The 23786-nt window shown below is 35.0% G+C and overlaps 1 protein-coding gene across 6 annotated transcripts in view; it reads right to left on the bottom strand.

The window, feature by feature from the left end:
- Nucleotides 1-308: 308 nt before the first annotated feature.
- The window catches only part of BTBD8 (BTB domain containing 8), a 44638-nt gene continuing 21160 nt past the window's right edge, over nucleotides 309-23786 (bottom strand). For 4 of the 6 annotated variants that reach the window (XM_062581171.1, XM_062581172.1, XM_062581173.1 and 1 more), the window contains 9 exons: nucleotides 20789-20971; nucleotides 19852-19989; nucleotides 18671-18800; nucleotides 16162-16223; nucleotides 14454-15090; nucleotides 14008-14095; nucleotides 13299-13438; nucleotides 9769-12117; nucleotides 7421-8427 (listed from right to left, as the gene is read on the bottom strand). In XM_062581171.1, coding sequence (XP_062437155.1) covers nucleotides 7958-8427; nucleotides 9769-12117; nucleotides 13299-13438; nucleotides 14008-14095; nucleotides 14454-15090; nucleotides 16162-16223; nucleotides 18671-18800; nucleotides 19852-19989; nucleotides 20789-20971 — 4197 coding nt within the window. In that variant the 3' untranslated portion in view covers nucleotides 7421-7957. Of the gene's footprint in view, nucleotides 2867-2895; nucleotides 2996-7420; nucleotides 8428-9768; nucleotides 12118-13298; nucleotides 13439-14007; nucleotides 14096-14453; nucleotides 15091-16161; nucleotides 16224-18670; nucleotides 18801-19851; nucleotides 19990-20788; nucleotides 20972-23786 lie in introns of those variants that run through there. The other 2 variants (XR_009959070.1, XR_009959069.1) reach the window with 2 other exon arrangements.

The following is a 23786-nucleotide window of genomic DNA, read 5'->3' as shown; positions in this document are numbered from 1 at the left end:
TTTTGTACTGAATTGGCACAATTTTTTAATACCCAGTTTTGTAGGGCAATCACAGAGCCACTCATCTTCCTTTTCTAGATTTTTTTTTATATGAGGACTGATTATTCAACCTCAGACACAGCACCTATGCCTTGTTCTCCCATGACATAACCCAAGAAAGAGTGTGCAAGAGAAAAAAGATCTGAAGCTCCACTAAACAACTGGAAAGTAACATTTTTTTGCCATTAATAAGCACAAATTAGAAACAGTGGTTGCAGTCTATACATTCAATGAAGTACAATGACTCAGCATTAAGTTACACATAGGATTTATTTCCATCTGTCATACACAAAGCCACTAAGAATCTTCAATATGTAGCATGGGGAAGAAAGCTTGTAGGAGTATGAAACCATACAGTGATTCTGGAAACAGAAAGTGGGTTTGTGAGAAATCCTTTGGAAATATGGTTGCTTAGGTCCTAGCTATGATCCTAATGACAAATGTTTGAAAAAGCAAGCAAGTGGAAAAAATGTAAGCATTCAGTTTGAAAGCTTAACCCTTCTCCCTGAAATGATTGAATAGTCAAGCTATTATAGGATCAAAAAGCCATGGACTATCAGTAGAGACTCAGCCTTTTTTCAGAATGCACTCTACTATATATATATATTTGTGTGTGTATGTGTGTGTGTACATGCATGTAGATATGTATACATACACACACACACACACACAGGATTAATCTCAATTCCTAGAGCACAGTAATCCAGAAAATAGGGATTTAAGTTTTCTGCTCTATCACAAAAATAAAAGTGGCTACTTTTGTGTGGTAGGAGGTTTGACATATATGTAGTTATCCGGTTCATAGCCATGAAAATTACTTGATTCTATGAAAGTAACACAAAAAGATTTTACACTACCTACACAGTATCTGGCATGTATATATGGTTTGTCCTGGTTATACTGAGTTTAAGCACATTGATATAATTCTACTGAGAGGCAGAATGCCATGCCACACACAAGGAGGATTATAATAAGGAAGTGAAGAATTAAAATGACTTATTAAACACAAGTTTAAGAAAATCACATATTTGTCTGATCAGAATAGAACCACAAAGAGGACTAAATAAGGACTGTGTAAATGAGGATCCTGTAAAATTTAAGTGTTTTGGTAGAGCCTTACTAAGCTCATGAGCCAAAATTTTATTTCTGGTACCATTCCTTCTGCTCAGACACTTGTATAAAAAATATGCTGATTTTAACAAATGTTAAACTTCACTGGGAGCTGAGGAAGTTCAGTACTTTTTGTAAAGCCACTTGATTTTACTGGTATGCCTGTATGTAAAACCTGACAGACTACCTGTGTCATTGGGCTCAGTCTCCCACAGCTGCACCCATGCAGCTGATTGGGAGGTGAGTACCAACCATCCAGTTCAGAATTTATATGTGCGAGCCTCTGTTCACATTCACTAGACAGTGCATGCACTCCATTCCACTTCAGTCTCTTTTAAAATATGAAAAGTATTTTGATTACTAATGTCCTAGTTAACTGTGTCTAGTTTTGATGTCCTCCCTTCCTCCATTCTCCTAAAAAGTTGAGGCTTCAGTTATTCAAGACCTGTACATCAATATTCATATTTAACAGTGTAATAGCAAAAAGTCTTTTGCTGTACATAATGCAAAAAGTTACATTCTCAGGGCTTTGATTTCACTAATGGAACTATCTTCTGAGCGGGGAAGATCAGTAATAAATCAAGGTGAGCAGGGTAGCAACTTAATGGAATTCCATTATTAATCATTTCATACTCTAACTGCATCCAGATGGTACATCAAGATTAGAACCTCATTAAGTTGAGTACTATATAAAAACACAAGTATGCACAATGCCTGCCCCCAATGCCAGTTCCATTACCCTTTCTGAGAAGTGATTGTTAACCTGAAAGCCAACTTGCAAATGTTTAAGCAAATTCACTCACATGCTTACAGGTTTGCAGAACTGTTGCTTAATTGACTATATTGTGTAGACTGTAAAGCAAAGTATAAAAGGATGGCCAAACACAAAAAAATAAACATATTTGTGCATGTGTGCACACACATGCACTCTGTGGTTCTTCACTTATTAGTTATCAAAGGCAGAAAAAAGTTGTTACGGAAACCAATTTTTTTTCCCCGGTCGATATCCGCATTTAAAATAAATAATTCTTCACTGCTGCAGGTTTAGTTCCCTCAAATACATGTTGTAGTTGCTGACAGGAAGCTTAGTTTTAAATTAATCAAAGAATGGATTTTATCCGAAATTCTTCCAGAATGGAACATACTGATGCTTATTTGTCAAAAATAGCACCCATAGCTTGTGTTCAAGAAATATACCTGAAAAAATTAAGGATTTTCTGCAAGAAATAAAAAGCTAAGTATACAGTATTTCAAATTTAAAAGCCCTTTTCCATGAAATATCTATTTTAACAGAGCTTCTGCCTCTGATTCTGTCTTTTGTCCTCAGTTCCTGCTGGGTCCAGGAAATAATAATGTCATCTGTCAGTGTATAGCTGTTAATCACCCCCCATCATGAAATATTAACAGAATGCACACAGTTATGACTCTTAAATTGAAGTCTTTCTAGCTGTAATTTCTCACATCTATAATTGTACAATATTACATGCTAGTAGAGTAAAACTGAGAGAACTGTGAAACACACATATTGGAAAAACAGCATTTCAATTGCATGCATTTCATATAGGTAGGCCCTGAACCTGCTTCAGCTGAGGTCAACAGGAGTTTTACTTTGACATTAGTGGAAGCAAAATTACTCATTCTTAAGTGTTCTGGTTCTGAGCAACAGATGAAAAACATAACAGCAGTTCTTAATTCCTCATGCAAAGGTTTAGATTTTCTGGAATAAAGTAGAATAAACATGCTAGTAATTGTCTTCCAGATGTCAGTAACATATATTCAAAGTCTTTAAATAGTCTCTTGGCAATCTGTTCTTAGAACAGGAGCATTACTTTTGCGTATATATTCTCTGAAAGAAATTAAGATAAACAATGTTAGGGGAACTGATCCTGTAGACTGTCTTTGTATGAGAAACATGGGAAGTTCTCTTGCTCTCTAGTTCCTCCAAAATAATAATGAGATATACAAAGTCAAAAATTCAAGGTAATTTTGAAACAGCTTAAAAACTTAAAATGTATAATGTTACACCAAGATTATTAAACATGTACAGTCAAGTCACATATCATCCAGAATTTGGAAATATTGCAAGTAAGCCATATTTTTTGTACTTTGTGATTAATGTTATCTTTCCCAACAACATCCAAAGTTATTTTATTATAATGAGATTTTTTTTTTAATCTCGAATACTTATTTCCTGTGCACATGATATTCCTGTCTACTGACTCTATTACCATTCCATGTGCTACAGGCCCTGACAAGGCCCTAGCAACTGATCTAACATTGAAGTTAGCCCTGTTTTCAGCGGGAGTTTGGACTAGATGCTTGCAGAAGTCCCTTCCAGCCTAATTTTTTCTGTGATTCTTTGATTTTTCCGATTCTAGAGCAAATCTTTCTGAGAGAAAAAGGATAAATGTATGGAGTGTCCTTTCCACTACCCTTCCACAAAAGCAGATATTTATCTCTTTATACTCTCTTGCAGTACCACTATCAGAGTGCATGCTGATCTCATTCATGCATACTCACTCCTCTCTCCTGACCTTCACTTCAGGTCTTACTCTCCTCATTTCTTTTGCTACATGGTATATAAATACAGTCTATCTATCTCATGCCTTTAAAAAAACAAGACAAAATATACTTAACCAATATGCTTTTCTAACTGTTGCCTATCTATCATCATCTCTTTCATCTTTAAGCTCAGTTTCTTTCCTTTCATCTACTCTTTCAAATTGGTATCTACCTTCCTTTTGTTACAAGGAAGCCAGAATCTCACTCTGATCACAGTCTCTAAGAACGTTTCCTTAACTTGCTTCAAAAAATGGTACTTTATCCTCATCTGGCCTTGTGGGCCATCTTTGACAAACCAATAGTGCATTTTTTTTTTAAAATCCTGCCATCCTCATTTGATTCCCTTTACCATCTTTGCTTATTTCCTTAGCTCCCCTCATTGTATTTTAGCTGATGCTTTGTAAGAACCTCCAATTTCCTAAGTTTTCTATAGAGGTCTAAGTATTCTGGCCTCAATTCCTTTATTTTTTTCTCTCTGTAATACATCTATTGGTAATTTATTCCACCAATACAATTTTAGCTACTGTCTTTATTTGAAAAATCTGGACAGCTGCTTCGCTAATCCAGACCAGACACCTCTTTTTCAAGCAAAAAAAATTATTTTGTCTATGAACATCAGTTTGTGGAGGTCCAGCCTGTCTTTAAGTCAGTAGATTTAAAACATCTTTCCTTATTCTTCACTTTAGTAACATGTCTTTCAATGTAGGCAAAAGCAGGATCATTGTCTTCAACTCAGGTTTGAGTTCTGTCCTCTAAATTGTTGTGGTTCTTTCCTTATCTCTTGTAAGATGCAGACTTTCATCCATTCACATAGCTGAATCTCTTACGCTGTCAGTATCGCCTGTTGACTGCAACATTCTATTCTCAGAATCAAGGCTTTGACAAAAGCAATGTTACTGCTCTTTTTCAAAATACTGCTGCCTTCTTAAACATTATTTTAACCATGTCATCTCCTCACCAGTTCCCCTTTGCTGTTTCATTAGGAGTACGTACCTTGTCTTTACTTAAAGATCATTCAAGACCTCTTACTCACTGTTCACTTACTTCCCATACTACCATCTTTAGTTGTTTGCATATTAACTTTTCAGAGACCTTTGCCCATTCTCTCATATTTTGGAGAAGAGGCTAATAAACGTTCACAAAAATCACTGTTAGGAGACATAACCAGGACTCCAGAGACCTCAGATGATCAGTACTATTTAACAGATAGTCACCCACACCTGCTTAGAGCTTGTATGTCCTTCTGAAGTAGTCTGAAGACTACTAAACAAAGTAAAATGGGCAGAGTTAAGATGGCACACAGAGCTTGTCAAGAATACAGATCTTTACAAGCTCCCTCATTATCCAGTCTTCAAATCTCACCCTCTGATTTTTCCTTGCCATAAAGCATATGGAGAAAGTGACACTATTTAAACTGATGATGTGCTGAAACCATTGCTTATTAGCTAGACAAATATTGATTCTCTCATTTTGCTTTTCCATCATTTTTTTTTAATCTTTTGTCTTAACTTGGATTGTAACCACTCTGTGGGAAGTCTTTGTTTTTTTTTCTGTGTTTGTACAGTGTCTAGCCTGTGGGATGCTGGTCTGCCTAAGGCTCACAGGCACTCAAGTAATGCAAATTAAAACAATAGTGTTCTCTATGTCTGCTACTTCTGCAGAGACTGTGTGGCTATGGGAAGCTGTATTCTGTTATTTCATAGGCATCAACTGAACAATACACCAAATCCTAATCATTTGCTCTAGTGGAAAGCTATTAAAGGAAATACAACAACATCAACGGGGACTTGAGGTGAGAATCTGGTTTAGTTTTCATATTACAATCAGTAAATTAAAAACAACTAAAATCCTATAGCTGATTGTATTTGTTCTGACATAAACATGGAGCACCATGTGCCACTTTTCAGTGTTACTTGTAAATTCAAATAGAACTCAAAAGTATGCATAAAACAAAGAAAAAATCTTTTTTTTCGTTTTATCACTTACTGATCTTTTATTTTCTTCTTCTATTTAATTTTGTTTAAGTATGAATATCTACCATCTCAATATTATCAGCCAGGATGTTGGAGTTCATTAAACTTGATTTTAAACATCTTTTACTTTAGTCTTCTACACTGGAATTGAGGAAATAAGCCTATTTCCTGTGCCTTCTTTAAGAATCGCTCTAGAGTATTGTCTTTAGCTATTACCAATACTGGAGTTCTTTCATTTATCCGAAAGATTATCCACTGTCTGTGTTCCTTCTAAACTTGAAAATAAAAGTATTTTGATGAATCTACACTTTTAAAGGTACATCTAACTCCCCCTGTATGAAGACTGGTATAAATATAGCGTATTACATTTTAAATATTTTGAATTATAATATCACAGACTGCTTATGCTGCTAAAAACTGAAGGAGTAGGGGAAAGGGCTTTCTTCTGAGACTTGAGTATCCTTCTTCCATGGGTTCTGACTCCTTCCTCTTCCTGAACATAAAGAGGAGGGAAGCCCTTCATTTTTTTTTTCTGTCTTCATGTCTCCTCCATTAATTTGGAGGAAATAAAGTATCATTTTTACTTCTGTATGTGATAAATGATGTGGCTTTCTTCAGTAAATGTTTTGCATGAGATTCTTACGTCAAGTCCAAAAATAAGATGAGTGATAAATTCATTAGTTGTACGCCAGGGCAATTTCATATTTCAGTACAGCTGAGAACTTCTGACTATGAACAAAATTAAATGAAGTTTCTAACAAAATTAAGGGCTCTGTCAAAACAGTGCAAAAGCTTGCAAAATTGATCATAGTATCTGTTGTTATGGCCAGCTTAAGTTGGGCACTTATCTTAAATAGATAGTTTTAACAAAAAAAGTCAGTAACTTTTTGCTGCCATATGTCACCCACTTTTGAAGGTGCTGCACCTGTTAATGACTAAGAGGAGGCAGAACACTTCCTCTGTGGTTGCATGAAAGAAGATTTACTATTTCCATAATGCATGTTCCTTAGAGGGCCTAACCTTTGTGGGGAAAAAAACAACCCTGATGTTTAAGGAATAGTTTTGACTTGGTAAGAATTACAAATATTTTCTAACTTCCCTCCTCCTCCTGTCATGTCACAGTCCTGAGCACACCCAACTTAATAGCCAGAAACAGCAGAATGAGCAGTGTGAAGAAGTAATTTCTATTTTACTCTCCTTAGTCAGAAAAATGGTTATGTTGACATTTAGTCTCCGTATAAAGGTTACACTTAAGGTACCAATGAAGCTGGAAAGATAGAAAAATCCTGTTACCCTTACAAAATTGAAGCATCTGTGAGAATAAACAAACCTAAATCCTTGAGAATTTAGCCATGCCTAAGTCTCAAAAGAGCACAAGTGTAGTGAATTGAAGCCCAGAGGGACTTCTCATACCGGTCAGACTTTTGCTGTAACAGTGACCAGATTTTTCCTATCAGCACTTTAGAATGAAATATACCTTTGGAGATACTGGACACATTGTTTTAAGAACAGGATCAGCATCCTGCCAACTCCTCTGAATACATGCACTAAGTCATTAAAAATATCATTTAAACATGTGCATTTCCAAGAAAGAAACTGTGCCCTTCCTAGAGCACAGACCCTCTGAAATCTTAGATTTGAACAAAAGACAATTAAAAAATTTATTGGAAACTTCTAAACAAAAAACAAAAATACAAAAATCAAATCTGGAAGAGACAGATGAAACAAGCTGTTCATATTAATAAAGCCTAAAGCAGATTCATATTTAAACATTTTCTGTAAACAAGTATACTTTTCTATTATTTAAAGCAGCATTGGCACACATCACCTTTTGACACAACTGTTCTAAGTCTTTATTGTTGTAAAATCAAATCACCACACAGAGAAAAAAGGGAGAATAGCTCTACTAGTTGTGCAGTCATCTTTAAATTCTTGCTCAATGAGAAAATTAAATGGCAGAAAGGAGTATAAAAGGGAAAGGAGAAACCTGGGTTTTTCTTTCATGTCATCTGTTTTTTCTAACAACTCTAGAAAATACATGCTCAAAGTTGATTTAGAAAAAGACACACATTTAAGCTTTGAAAAATTATTGTACTTGTGATTAAATCTAGGTTATAAATTAACATATTTACCTCCTTATATCAGAAAGATTGCCTCAGTTTCAAGAATTTCTTGTTCTTGACTGATGCAGTATTTCATTATTGTATGGAAACAACGCATCAAAAATAGATTTGGGGAATGGGTTGGAGTCCAGTTGCAAACATTTGATCATCTTAATGATGGGTTTCCAGTTCAAGAATTGTCCATTCCCCTTGTGGGGAAGAACAGTCTTCAGATGAAAAGCTTGCCACTGTAATGCTTGCTGAAGAATCTTCAAGTGGAGACATTATTTCAGTCCACCTACTGAAAGTGTCAACTTGTGATGAACCCTGAGGATTAGAACCATCTCGTGCCAGAAACAGTGTCTGATTGATAAGACATTGTGCTAAGTTAAGGTCTTCAGGAACAGAGTTTTTGAAACCTATATTTGAGTCTTGCTCAGATAATAATTGCCTGAGAAGAGTCCAATCCTGTTCTGCAAATTGCTGATCTTCAAAATCCACATCTAGAACTGCTGTTCCCGAATCCATCCTCTGCTCAATTGCTTCTCCAACATCCATCTCATATATTGGAGAAAGGGTTTTTGAAGGTCGATGTTCATACATGCAGGTTTGTGCCATTGTGTCATAATCATCTATGTCTCCTGAAATAATTCACAATACTGTACAATGTAAAAATTGCACATGATCTTCCCCTCAGGGCTGTGTAGAGCAAAATTTAACTCATTCAGGAAAGTCAATCCAACCAGGTTAAAAAAAGGGGGAGGGGGAAGGAGTGTAATACAGATTGACAGAAATTGAGGCATTTATTTCCTATATAAAAACAAAGTATGGTTTATAAATTAAAGCAGCAATCATCACTGGTAATTAACATTAAACCTCCATTATAGTTTCTGATACAGAAAGTGACAAGCTATGTAAGTACACATTTAATGCACATGAAATTTCTCAATTACTACATAAATTAAATTTAGACCAGGAGGGGCATGGAGGGAATTAATAGAGAATGATTACTGAATGGTGACTTACGCTATGTCAGCTTAGAAGAGAATTAAAAACAAAATAGTTTATCCACAGGCTTATTTCTATACTGCACATGCAGCTGCAGGCAAAAGCAAGCAAACTTAAAAAAATAGTACAGCTTTTAACGTCTTTTTGTTCTGTGATGTAGCTGAACATAGGTCATCGTCAGCATTTCATTACTCTTGAATACACAATAGTTATAATCAGAGCTATTGTATATTTTTGATGGGATAATAAACTGAATCACTGATACAAAAACGACAAAACACAAAACAACTAGACAGGTAATCATCTAACTATGTGAAACAAGTAGAATTTTTCTGTATATAATTATTAGTTCTAAGTATAATCTCTCTTTTAGGAAATTAGCTTTACTGGTAAAATTTAGAATTGTAGACATCTCATAAGCTCTAAATCAGAGTTCAAACCTGCTCCCACTGATGTATATGGCAAATATTCAGTTATATTCAGTGGAAGAAGGATCCAATTTGTGTATAATATAATATATAAATAATTTACAACAGTAATGCATATAGCTGTTAAGTAAACAGTTCAGTGCACTTTAGTTAAGGTTATTACTGTATTATTGCACATCCCATTCAGACATACTCTATGTTGTCAAGCAGACAAAACAAATACTGAGTTTCCATCAAAAGCTGATGCTGTCAGTGTTAAACTGGATCCCAAACAACTGAACTACAGACAACTGTGTCCAGTCTTCCTTTTAATATTATGTAAAATCTGTTTTCCCGGAGTAGTCAAGTTTCTTATTAACAGCTGGTTATTTATGGATATTTCAAACAGACAAGCATTCTGTACCCAAGTGAAGTACTTTAAAATATTTAAAATTAACATATTTTTTCAGCCAAAATTACTTCAGGATTCAATCCCAGACAAACTGCCAATATTTTCCCTATTAATATGTTTTTGAATGACTGAATGTTTCTATTTCTTTACATTACCTGGAAGTAAATCAGTATTAGCGTATTCAGTAGTTGCTGGTTGACTGTCTCTCACTTGACTTTCCTGAGTCAGTAATTGATTCTTATCGGGTTCTACAGGTTTTGCAGAGCTGCTCTTTTGCATATCAGAATTAGCATCTCTGTGAAGAAGATCCAGATGACATGGTCGTTCTTGAGATTTTGCATCATTGTCTAAGAATTTATTGCACTGTTGAAATTCACTAGCTATTTCATTCTTCGTATTTACTTTTTGCTTTTCTGCTGGTGGACACAGACTTGCTGCACAGTATACCTTCTCTGGACAGTTTTGTTCAGCCGTTGAAGCACCTTGATTCTCCTTTCCTAGGATTTCAGTGTCACAAAGAAGAGAACTTTCACTGTTATCCAGTCTGTTGCCTCTATCCTTATGCTGTTTGCAGTCCAGGAATCCATCTTCAATTTCCAGTGAATATCTTGAATAAAAAGTCGTTCCGTGATGCTCATGAGAAACACTGTCGAATACATCTGAAGGAGTAAGAGAATCTATTGAATGCTGACGTGATGTACGAGCTTCCGCTCTATCATCTGATCCCATTTCTTCACATTCATCTACTGAAAGTAAAATGGATCGTTTGAAATTTTTAGTTTTAGAAAAGTCTTGTCTTGCAGTATTATTTTCTGTTGCATCTTCAAAAGCTAAATTATCAATTCCTTGGAACTGCTGAGTAGGAACATCTGATGGAGGAAAGTTTTCTGCAACATTTTCTGCTTCAGATCTGTCATCCTCTGTTTCATCAGCAGAAGAAGAAACTTGGTCTGTTTCCTGAGTAAACTGGGCATTGCCAAAAGTAGAACTTTCATTTTCTCTAGTATTGGTCCGTTTTGCACTTTCTTGATGTGACCAGATTTCAGATCTTTTTCTTGGTATTTCATCGTCGCTTGTTGAATTAACACGGAATAGATCAGAACCCTCTTTTTTCATTTTCACTTCTATTCTTAGGCTGCTGTCATAAATTTTTAATTCCTCAGGTGTACTTGTGTCACTACTGCTTCTTCCAAGAAAATCATGGCATAACATAGTGCTGCATTTGGAAATCCCTCTTTCATTGGATCCTTCATCATCCTGAGAGCCTCCAGCATCATAATCTTCTGATCTTGGTTTTATATCATCAGAGGATGTGGTAGCACTGCCAGTATCTGACTCAGGACTCTCTTTTGGATCAAGTGCCCCTGTACTCCAGTGGTCCATGATTTCTGCATTTTCATGTTTTTTTGGCATTTCTGTAGCATCTGTAGGCTCTGTGTAATTAGGTGAACATTTTTCTGCTACTTGTTCTGCGGCACATTTTGAAACATCATCTAAATCTTCTGCAACTGATTTGTATTCAGTCAAGGCTGATCTATCACATGAATCATCAGCTGTCAGAAATCCCTCCATATGAATTTGAGATGATATTTCATTCTTTTTAGTGGATATCCTTTTAGAAAAGCTTGGTAAAATGTTTTCACCATAGTTCAGACCTATTTCTGTGTTTAATGTATTACTTTGTTCAGCCCAGACTTCTGCTGCTTCTGAATGTTTCATCTTTTCTCCTGAAGCAGTTGCCTTTTGATTAGTTTCCTTGGAAAAGTCTGAGTATCCATCACTAGCACACTCTGTGAGACAGTGAAATTCAGCAACATCATCATCTTTCCTTGCATCTTTAAGCTGTTCAATTTCAGTCGCATCTCCGCAGATTTGTTTTGCTTCCATTTCATTTTGGACTGAAACATTTGTTTTAGGAATAGTTTGTTCAATATTTAGAGGAGAAGGTGATTCAGATTGTAATATGTATTCCCCACTGTCGGGAGGATTCAATAATTTTTGTTTATCATGTTGACAGGATTCCAAGAGTATATCTTCTTTGCTGTCTTCCTTCAAAGAGTTCAAATACTCATTTTGCTTTGCAGAACAGTATTCATTATTTTCCTGAAGCTGAACTGCCACAGCATCAGCCGTATGTTTTTCCAGTTTCTGTCCTGAAGTTCTGTGCTCAGAGTTGTGCATAGTCTTCTGGACAACAGGAGATTCACTTCTTGAATGTTTTTGGGCAGAGGACTGTGATTTTAATGCAGATTGCCCAGCTGTTTTCAGTTTTGGGTCTTTATTGTTCATATTCTCACTATGCTTTGACTGAGTCTGAGTTTTAGGTGTTATTTTTGCAGTGGCTTTTGCTACAGGTGTTTGCATCTGTTTAACACTCTTTTTTTTAGTTGAAGGATGTTTTTCTGAAAGTGTTGTCTTAACCAGATGTTGTATCACATATTTTTCTTCATTTTGTTTCAGAGACATTCCTGATTTCAGTGAATTTGGTGATCCTCCCTGAGATCCTAACAAACAAGAGAAAAAAAAGTAAAGATTGTACATTTCAGTCAAAGTATGTAGAATGAATTTATGTCATTTGAGTTATAGTTATTTAACCTCTTTTGCAGCTAAGGGATTTAAGGCTTGTTAAAGAATTAAAAATTAAAATCTTAAATACAAACACTGGACAAAATACCACCTTGCATTTATATGCCATGTTTGAAACTAATGCATTTTACAGACTATATGTAAAGGAATTACTTCACCTGTCACTGAGGGAGTCATCACTGAGGTAGAAAGCAGCAACTAATAGTGCATAAAAACACTGCACAGTGGTTTAACACAGGAAGTGATGAGCACTGTACTCAATTTATATTGCCGAGGAAATGAAAGTAGGCAGAATATAATTTTATTAGTTACAATATGATTAGAACACCAGAATTAATATTCTTGCTCTGTTAGAAAGTGCTGCAAGATCTTTAATGACCACAAATTCGCAGGACCTGTGTTTTATATATCATAATACATTTAAGATAGTATAACTTGAACATTTCCCCCCTATCGGTCAAAATGGGATTAAAAAGGGTTCCATCCTTAACATTTTGCATTAATTTTGATTTAAATTATTTGTTTAGATTACACATCTAAGTTTATTATTTACAGTTAATTGCAACTACCTTCTCTGTAACAGTAAAAATCAAATGGAAGCATTTAAATCATACAAAAGATTTTCTTAACTGTTTATTTAGGAAGCTAGTTATGTAAAACAAAAATTACTTTGAACTTGGATTCCACCAGTTTTATAATTACAAAAAAAAATTACAACAGATTATTTAGAAGTATTTCATTCAAGCAGTGTGCACTGTGGATCTTTGATGCATATTATAAATGTTTCATCTACAGAATTACTGTTGAACTCTAGGGTGGCTCCAAGTGCAGAAGTGCAATGTATCAGCAAAATAAAAGACTGCAAAGGAGATTAGAGAGATGGCCTTCACTGCCAATTGGTGGATTTTTCTGCTTGTTTACTTATTGTGGAGTTGCCTCATATTCATTTACATTTTACAGTTTAGGGCTGTCAACAGAAATGAAATATGGAAAATAAACAATTGTTCAGAAGATTTTGCCAAATATTTGTGCTAAAAAAAATAGCATAAAGCTTTACATAACAAAGGAGGACTGTTTCATTGTCACAATGAAACTTTACCTTGGTTTTGGGGAGAATTGGTAGGTGTGTTCTGTGCCTTCTGCTGAATTGCAGAATTGCTACTCATAGTGCCTTTTCTCTTCAGAGCTGCTTGTACATTTTGTTCATTACACACTTTTACAGTTGATTTTTTTGCCACACTGGAAATAAATTATATGCATTATTTATAGGCTTAAGATCTATAAATGTTTTATGATATTTAAACAAATAATATATGTATTTTAATATACACAAATATGTAACAAAAACATGGAAAATGCAACCTAAGATTCATAGTGACTTTTCTCTTTTTGAAAATAAAAAATATACATATATGTGTTTATGTATATATATGAAAATAACCAGTTTCACAGGGTTTCAGCTGTCCTCTTGTCTGGTGTTTTTGTAATTCAATCTAAGCTATTCCAGAGGTGACAATTTTACAACACTTTGCTTACTGGACTGTTAATGATTATACAGAGTTCTGAATAACCTGTAACAACGTTGGAATGATTACTATACAACAATCCAACACAAAGGCAAAAGCAGTTTTATCTTTACAGCCGTGCTTTCAATAGCTATCTTTTGCTAGTAACATGCAACAGAAAACTGTTTTATGTATTCTTAGGTTAAAAAGAATACATTGACCAGTAGTAAGTTTAATAGCTTAACTGAAAAAGCCCTTCACATACATTATATATATAAAGTAGCTCATTGAGTTGTAACAAACCTGCTTGCTGCAGCATTAGTCTCAAGCTCAGTCTTTTTTTTTTTGCTGGTAAGTCCATTTGATGTCTTCAAAGACAACTTTGTTTTCACTATAGTAAAGTAAATTCAGAGTTAATTAAAGGGGAAAATGCATACCATACAAATACTGAAAAAATTCTAATCTATGAAACTGAGCTATTGAAAACAGTGTAGATTCTAAACCTGGAAAACTTTACCATTTTACATGGCAGCTAGTTGATGATAGACTTCTTTAAAACATCATAAAATAAAATTTATTAACAGAGGAGAAATTTAATAGTCTTATCTGAAGTTAATATTTATTTACATAGGAACATGTGGATACAAACAGTCTAGATTTTATTTTTTTTAACTCCCTAGGCTGTTTCTCAATGTATGACCAGCCTGTGACAAGTTAGAAGGGAATTATGACTTTTAATTTTAAATTACCAGTATATATTTTTTCTTCTTCCACCAATTTATGCTCTTTGGGTTCTTCTGTCTGCTCACTGGCAGGCTGGATATCTATGTTTGAATTTGTTGATTTGCTGGAAGTTCCTGCCCCAGTTAAAGAGGAAGGAGATTCCTTTCCTGTGTTTTTTTTCAATGGCTTTGATTTGATCTGCGCACTTGAGGTTCCAGTCAGCATTTTAGGTCTAGCACCTGCAGTTTTTCCTTCTTGGTTCTTTAGTCCTTTGCCACTTCCTGAATTTTTCTGTCCACTTGCAGATGAGGTCTTTTCAACGTCTTGCTTGGTAAGCATGCTTTCAGCTTTTACATTTCCATTATTTTCTATTTTTGGCTTTATAACAGCTCTAGCCTTTGGTGAAGCAACTTTTTCTCCAGGTTTTGAATCTTTAGTAATTTTGGAAACTGTTTTTTTGCCATCTTTTCCCTTTACATCCTCATTCTTTGAAGCTTTATTAGTGGTGTTTCTGTTGGTGCTTGATGTATGTCCAGATGCTCCTAATCCGTCAGATTTCATTTTATCCTGATTAGTGGAAGTATTTCCCCAGCAATCTTTCCTGCCTTGTTCTGTCCAGGATGTATTCTTTATACCAACTGATTCACCTGCGGATTTGTTTAGCTAGGAGAAAACAAAAACAAAAAACCCAGAAGAGATTTATTCCACTAAAACCATCCATGATCTTTCATTTCTGAAACACAGCTACTATTTTAGTAGTACATGAATCTAAACCAACAAGATTGAACATAAAATTTATATATATATTTCCGGCTCAGACTACTGGCTTTCAAAGATCGAAATGTATCAGAAATGAACTGCAGTGCCCAGTACATCTCTTGCGAAATAGTGCTCTACACAGAGGATATGAAAATATCTAGGCAAAATCTCAATTTTACATTGGACAGATTTTTCTGTGTTATTTATGTGAATAGTGTCTGCTGAAGGAAACTTTTGAGTATATATGCACATATTCCAAAGAGAAACAAAGACTGAATTATTATGAACATAAAACCAAAATTTAATTCAAAACACGTGTGATACAGGAAGTTTTTAACTATTACTAACAGAGTATCCATTAAGCAACTGTAGTTCATTCTCTGTCTCTCAGATAAAGATATTTTCTGGAATACGGAGAATTAAATGAATGAAATGGAATCTTTGTGATACCAAAAATAATTACATTGTATCCATCCCGTAGCATCAAATCATATAAAACCTATACTGTTTTTCTACCAAGTAGTTATGTAATTTCAAGTGAGAATCTCATTATTAAGAGTGATAGCACTAAAATGTATTATTTCAGGGCAGGGAGTGTCGTAGACTGTGCTGTGATGGCTTGTGACAATACCAGAGATTCATTAGCTCAGCAGCAAATCATTTGCTTTGGGAAACAGAGATCAGTTTCATTACGTAGCAACAGGGGAATGTGAGTTTCTGAACACAAATTCCTATCTTTTATTTGAGCTTATCCATTTGAAAATGTAGTAGAGCATAGGATGAGTCCTAAATGGATTTCCAGTAATGGACATTACAGATTTTGATGAAACACTAGTTTGCAAGGAAAATATAAAATTTCAAAAGTAAATTCTATTAATTAATATGTGATAAATTTATTTTAATTATTTACTTTTTAATCTGATATTAGGTTTACAAGCTTTTGAGTATTTTTAATATTTGGATGTAAATGTTTACCTGAGAACTAGTGAATACAGGTTTTTTGCTAAGTCTTCGATTATCACCCTTGTCAAAAGCCGCTGTAAAAGGGAAAAAAGCATTTTCTTTACTGTTGTGCAGGAGAGGAAGGAGAGACAGAAAACAGTCCAGCCTACTCAATTAGCATGTTCTGAAATGAGAAAGCAATTCTTTAGGCTGTGTAATTACTCTAGGAAGGCTAATTTTGCTGACATAGCAAATGTTAAGCGGAGAAGTATGTTTTTATGTTCATGTGGCCACAGGCAAGTTGTTTAACTCTTCTGTTTCCCCTTCTGCATGATATGACACACTTGTATCTCCAAGCTTAGCTCATTAAAGGCTTGCAGTGAACTGAGATCTTTGAAAATATGAACAAAAATATACCAAAAAAAGAGACTTTCAAAGTTTGCAGAAGTTCTAAAGCCAAAGTATCTCATAGCAGTATATGGCAATATCTCTTTAGTCAGCATACAGCCTAATGTCATGAGTTATCCTATGAGCAGTGAATGCTTTTATTTTTTTTTTTTTGGGGGACTGTTCTACTTTGGGAGGGAAGCATATTTCAATAAAGCCTTTAAATCAATTGTGCTTCTAGAATAGAAAAAGGATATTTATAGACACTGTACAGACCGCAAATTGTTAAGGACTTTTTTTTGATTGTATTAGTGTTCCAGCTGGAAAAAAGGTTTTACAAAAAAAGGATTAAAAAAAATCAAGCACTCATCCCTCATACTCTTACATACATAGAAACATATTTACATTTTCTATGTACATATTTATACATAGAAAAAACATATCCACGTATAACAATAAGATGAAAATTCTGCTGAATTCTCATTTAAGATACTAAATTTTATACAAATCTGTAAAAATCACAAAAGAAAAGGTATGCTGAAAATGGCACCACAGGGACCTAATGCTTTTTCCAGCAATGACTCTGCACATTAATACACACTAATATATTAGACAAAACCTATATAAACTTATGTCTAGGAAAACACAAAAAATGTTGTGAATGAAAAACCCACAATATTATGTCATCTTTTGTGGCATTTTTCCTTCTCCTTTATAGTGTGCTAATTCTATACAGGCTAAATCCTTAAAGAGTAAGCCACCACCAGAAATCTGTAAAATTAAAGTTGATTTAAATTATCCCAGACAGATTTCACCTGAAGATTAAAATTAGTCTGACAGTATTGCATAATTGCTTCATCTATAATTAAAAACTGATAATTCATACAAACATTCAAGTCTGTCTGTTTACAAATAAAATGTGTCACAGCTCCGAGTTACAGTGTAAAAGATAAAAACAGTTTCTGGCAAGATGGAGTTCAGACAACTAATGGCACACCTCAGTTTTATTTATTTATTTAGCATTGAAAGCCCTGTGTAAAAGGGCCTAAACATAATTTAGAACAAGGATGCAAATATATATATTAAAAAAATAATAAAAAAGAGAGAGAGATTGTTTCTGAAGCCACCTCCTCAGCTTCTAAAGTTCTTTATAATCTAGGAAGAAATCATAAGCCTGTTCTATAAAGCAGCAAGGAGAACTCGCTTGGCTACACCCATAAATCATGCTTATAAAGACTGACACTGTGTCTTTCTCTCAACATGTAATTCTAGATTAAAATTTTAATCTCTAAGCATCAACAATTCTATTACTGTAATATTCTAGATGCTAATGTCTTTAACAAAAAGGACATTCAAGTGTTTACCTTTTCTTTGAATCAAAAGTGATTTGGTTACACAGAAGTCTTCAACACATTTTTTCTCCTGTAACACTGTACTATAAAAGCTAATACTCAGCCATAAACCTAACTCCATCATCAGTTCCGCACCCTCAGAATACTTGTGTACTTCAAAACAAAGAAACGTTCAGAACAAAAACTCCTTTCTGTTGGAAGCTGAAGTACATTTTTAGAGAACACTATGCCGCTCCTTAGGGGCTCTCTGCAGTAGCATACACAGTATCACAATACCAATCAACTGCGAAGTCAAGCCATCTGCATTTACTCACAGACCACGAGATGAGCATTATGCAAGAGACAAGCAATATATATGCAATGATATAGAAAACCAGTAAAAGATAGAAAGCAAATTCATAAAACTCATAGAACTGATAATCAGCTTTGTGCAGATTTAATTCATCCACAGGGCTTATCTCCTTAAAAAGGAGACAGATAAGTCCTACTGCAATATTTTCAATAAAACAAGAATAGAATCAATCTGCATATCTTTGGTTGCTATTGCATACGCTCCCAGAAAAACAAAAGAAAAAAAAAATCCCAACAAAACAGGGGGGATCTATTCACAGAAAATGATTTGCTGATTTCCATGCCTGAAACTAACTAAGCATGCTATTTTGCTTTCAGTTCTGAAACTGCTTCAGAAACCTAGAGCATTACAAACCTTGTTATAATTTCTTTCTGACTCCCCAGTACTGCCTAAATTTTGTATACTAAACAGATTATTAAATAGCTATAATGCCCTTTGATGCCACACATACCTGCCTCTATTTTTTCTTGATGGTCTGGCCTCATCAGCTTCCAGCCTTCTGTGTGACGAACAGCATAAAAAGACTGAACCAGGAAGACCCAGAGCTTATCACGCAGAGCCTGGATCTTGCACGTAAAACCCTGTGTTCAAGTAACAAATCAGCAGCTGGCGAGAGGCATATTGTCATAGCAACCAGTCATTATTCCTTTCAGAATCTACTTATTCTCTAAGCTAGATCAATGATGTCATCACTTATATTTTATGATGGCCTGGTAGATAGAGATGCTGTTTTTGAAAGCATAGTCCACCCCTGTAATTTTTACAATACTTTGAAGCCAAACCATTTCAAGGCATACTAAAGCATAGAAAACACAACCCTTTTTTTTTTTTTTTTTTTTAATGAACCCTTAATAGCTCTTTACTATCAGCTATGTCACAGCAAGGTCAAATACTCTAGGGAAAAATAATGCATCTGATTAAATTTTCATTGCTTTTACCAAGACTATCTGCAATAGCACCAGATCACAGTAATTCATTTTGCATTTATTTTTCATTTTTTGCTGGTAGCATCATTCTGGATTTTAATCAGTATGTCATATTACTCATGAATTATCCCTAGCATTACAGTCAAGCACATCTTTAATGTTATTATTCATTATTTAAATTGTGGGAATATACACACCATGTTACACACACACACAGACAGACACCTCCCCCCAGTCCACAAAATGCATCAGATTAAGAAGCCCTCTTATTTCAGAGGATATAATATTAAACAAAAGCAAGTGTGCTATGCTTTTTACAAAATGGGAAAAAAACCCAGACATACATTCAGTCAGACAGAGAATAAGCTCTCTTCCCCAGTACAGTGGAGGTAATTGAACATTTTAGTAAGTCTTCCTGCATCACAAACTTAAAATGATAGCAAAGATCAACAGAGTAATGGTGCCCATGAGAATCATATTCTCACTAACATGCAATACATACTAATGCAATACTAAAATAAAAAAGTCATTATCCAGTAAACTACTACCCATATTTTCTGCACCAACAGGACTTTGGACTGAGGCTAGTGTCTTTCTGTGTTCATCTAATTGCCTGAGCTCAAACTGCGTCATCTGATTTGAACCCTTACACAAAACAGTATCAGAATACTTTTTTCCTACAAGCACTGTGCGTTATAAAACCTACCATCTCCTTCACATTTGTGGAGTTCAACAACATATCCACAGCTACAAGAAGCAAGCAGCTGTTTTCAGTATTAATATTTCTTTCAATTGCATTAAAAATTAGTTCTAGAAGGTCAGGTTCGCTGCTCATTGCCTGTGCCTGAGGAAACAACAAAAGGCAGCCATTTAAAACAAGAGTGTACTTTGTATGCAGAACAGAAAGGGTCGGTTATCACGTCAGTGTGAAAGGCATGCCAAAAGCTGAACATTTTCCTGTGTACCTATTCCATACTCCTTCCCCCTCGAGATCTCTGCAAGAATCTTGAGACCTCTGGTTAACCCAAATTTTAGGAACATACAGCCTGTGAAGAATTTGCGGCCACACACGACGAAATCCAAAATGTTTTAACATCTTCATATTTAATTTTTTAAATTTGTTAATATTAAAAAAAAAAAAAAATAAAAGCTTTCATGGGCAAAATGGACCTGGTAGATGAGTAGATAAGTTCTAACTAGGACCTACAACATTGTCGCATTCTTGCATCTCTCAGCAAAAATCACTGGCAGTTCGAGCATGCTGCTAATAATCATAATAATTCCTACAGGTATATGCTGTCATGTGGGGGGACCCACTGTTATAGAAAATTGTTGGAAGTTTATGTACCTATTTATCTCTTTGTGACCCAGAAATTGTCCTACTAAATTCACTGGAACTTCTATATAATTTAGGCATATACATGAATGCAGTATTAACCCTTAATTTACTTTAAAATAACGCTTATAAAAATGGCCCAATTCTATATTAATTTTCCATATAAACATACTTTAAAACAAAAAAATCATTCTGATTATTTAACAGCCAGAACTATTCAAAGTGTAAATACAATTTAAATTTTATACAATTTTTATACAGGTATTATTATTGCATTAACATACAATAACTTGAGAATTTTTTTTACCTGCAACAAAATATAGAAGCCTTCACTTTGTACTATATGTAGGAAGTTTGCCACAATAAACGTTATGCATTCTTCTTGTAGCCTAGATGCCAAGGCAAAAGCTGTCTCAGTCCATTTCACTTGAGGAAGACTACTGATCAGCCGATCACTTTCCATCAAAAGCAAAGGAGCATTCGTATGGTTCTGAAAATAAAAACAGAAATTAGCCTGTTGTGGAATAACCACCTAAAGAATTGCTGCTTATAGAACAGGTTCTGTTCAGTTATTAAGCACTTACACAAATATCAAAACCTTATTTAAATAAATTTGGATTTTTATAACTCAAGACATCATACCTACCTTAAGGGTTAAAAGCTAAAGAAAACCTGAAAATCTAGCACTTCTGTTTTGCCTGCTGAAGATGGGCAATAAAGTTCTCAGTAGCTTTTATTGTATTTTTCAACTATGCGTCACTACGTATTGTAATTCTGAACACAATAAGGCAAATCAGAACTGGAGAAAGTGAATGGAGAAGATCCTTTTATGTCACGGAAAAATACAGTAACTTTTACAAAATGGGAAGTAAAAGTTTCAGGTGAGTACAGATGGCTGCTTAGCATTCAGGATACATAAATACTGAAGAATTTTTATATACGTGAATCCTTTTGCTTGTGTTAAAGGAGTCAAACATCAAATATTTGTCCTCTCAGATAAAGCAATTGTTAGGCACTGGAGTTTTAACTGAACTCACCCTCTGCATTTTCTAATGCTTCTCTAAGAAATAATAGTTATGTTCATAGTTTAAAAACAAGCAAACAGATTCCCTGATACCTACTCCCTATTCTGTGCCTTTAGTACCTCTGTACTTACCTAAGTATTGGCATCACCTCATCAGCAAAGTACCTGAGCAACACTATGGGTAGTACATGAAATGAATTTGCAATTTATCATTGTTCACAAGTAAAATGGATTAAAAGCTTTATTTAACACGACCCAGTAGGTCACTGATAAACTATGCAATGAGATCTGTAATGCTGGAAAAAGCAACAACTCAAACATTTGACACAAAAAAGCTCACTGTAAATTCAGATTTTATATTGACCCATGCAAAGTAGAAATCAGTATGAATTTTTTAAATACATATTGTAGTGAACATATACAGTCTGGCCAGCCATTGCTCAACTATATTTTTATTATTTTATTCAGCAAACTGAGCAAAAGCAATTTGATTTTATGCATATAAGGTAAATTAAGGATCACATACGTGCTTATGGTTTGATCTTGCTGCTCCCATTGGACTCAATTACAAGCTTTTTGAGTTGTCTAGGATTCAGCCCTTGCTCACAAGGCAATAAGCATTTATTCCCATTAGACACTTCCAGTGAAATATAAAATGCCTTCATGAACTTCTGATTAAATCAACACTTTGCAGGAGAGGCTCTAACTGAATTTAACTTCTGTTACAATTCTTTACCTAGCTCCATTTTAAACTGGAGTCTACTCTGTTTTCCTAAAAACATGGTAATTTCCCTAGATCTAGTTGGGAATCCTGAAAAGTACCTGAATGGTGATTAAGCTGCACTCCCATTTTAATGTTTCTATGCTCATCACTGAGGCTTCCCAAAGAGTCTCCCACCAGCAATATCCTTTTCTTTGCATTTTTTCTTCCTCTAAAGAGTTGCCCCACAGTAACTAATTTTTATATTTCCAAGATTGATAAATAAAGGGATTGGTAGGGTCATACTATTTATCTGGGTGTAAACTGTTAAAAAGTTCTAAAGCAGAGGACTCAAAAACAGGATTTTAAAACATACAGTGTCCCCTGTAAAATGAATATTGGACCTGTTCTTCTTTCTCCCTCAAAAGTTTTAAGCTTTTTTGCAGATTTGAGTTGAAAAAACTACACAGGGAGTTCCACAAATTTTTGGACTGGGTACCACAAGAGCTCAGAATTAACTGTTCAGTCAACAGAACTGTTCTGTGGTCAGAAGAGGTTTATGATACACTTTTTTTTTTTTAATTTGCAATTCTAAAACCTTTCCACTAACCTTAAATTAGTAAAATGTATCTTGACATATTATAATAAGCGTAGAGGGGAAGAGATGCCAAGTGGCTTGGCTTTAACTTTATGCTGTCCTAATGCTGTCACTGGGTGACTGGAGGGGATACTAGAGCTGCATCTTCAGTACGCTGTGAGCTATTCTGACAATGGGTTGTGGTGTAACCATGAAAACCCACAGATCAGATGGACTGATCTACAAGAAATTTAATTGAAAGTACTGTAGTATTTAAACTATTTATGACATACACACACACACACATATATATATATGACTACAAAGCTGTGTATATCCATATATATAGTAGAACAATTCACTGTACTAATCTAGTATGATGGCAAAATACCCCTATTGTAGTAACAGCTATAGCTACAGTCTTGTATTAGTATATTGCAAACCTCACTAATGCAAGCGAAGTTATTTATCCTGGTAGAAGGACAATTTATTTATAACTCTGGATACCCTGGAGCAACCCTGCTACAACCATGTAACTCTGAAATATCTCAGTTCTCAGGCTGTCACCTAAATATGGAGTAGCAGCCACTCGCAGCTGACCAGCACTTGATGGTGTAAGCACTCTCTTGCCATGTCTTCCAAGAAGGCGCCCAGAAGCCTTTGCAACTCTTGCAGCAAGGGGCAGTTCTTAGCCAGAATCATCTGAGAGCACGTCTCTTGAACTAGAGATGTCTGGCAGCACGGGTAGCTGTACCCAAGCTAATTAGCTTGGAGAACAACAGTAACAAAGACATGGGAACGAAGACTTTGGTGTGAGCTATACAAGCCCTCTGGAGACCTCACATACTTAGTTGTCTAGTGTGTGCTAGAGTTGAAATCATCCTGTCTTCATATAAACGTTGCCTGAGCTAGCTAGACTAAACTTCATGTATGCCAATCCACATTACAGTAATACTTAGTAATGCTTGGCAGCAGCTCTACAGGTTTACCTTTAGCTCCTCTAC

Source organism: Rhea pennata, chromosome 8 (assembly GCF_028389875.1).
Source record: "Rhea pennata isolate bPtePen1 chromosome 8, bPtePen1.pri, whole genome shotgun sequence".
Taxonomy (NCBI): Eukaryota; Metazoa; Chordata; class Aves; order Rheiformes; family Rheidae; genus Rhea; species Rhea pennata.
This window is presented reverse-complemented; position numbering and strand designations above follow the sequence as displayed.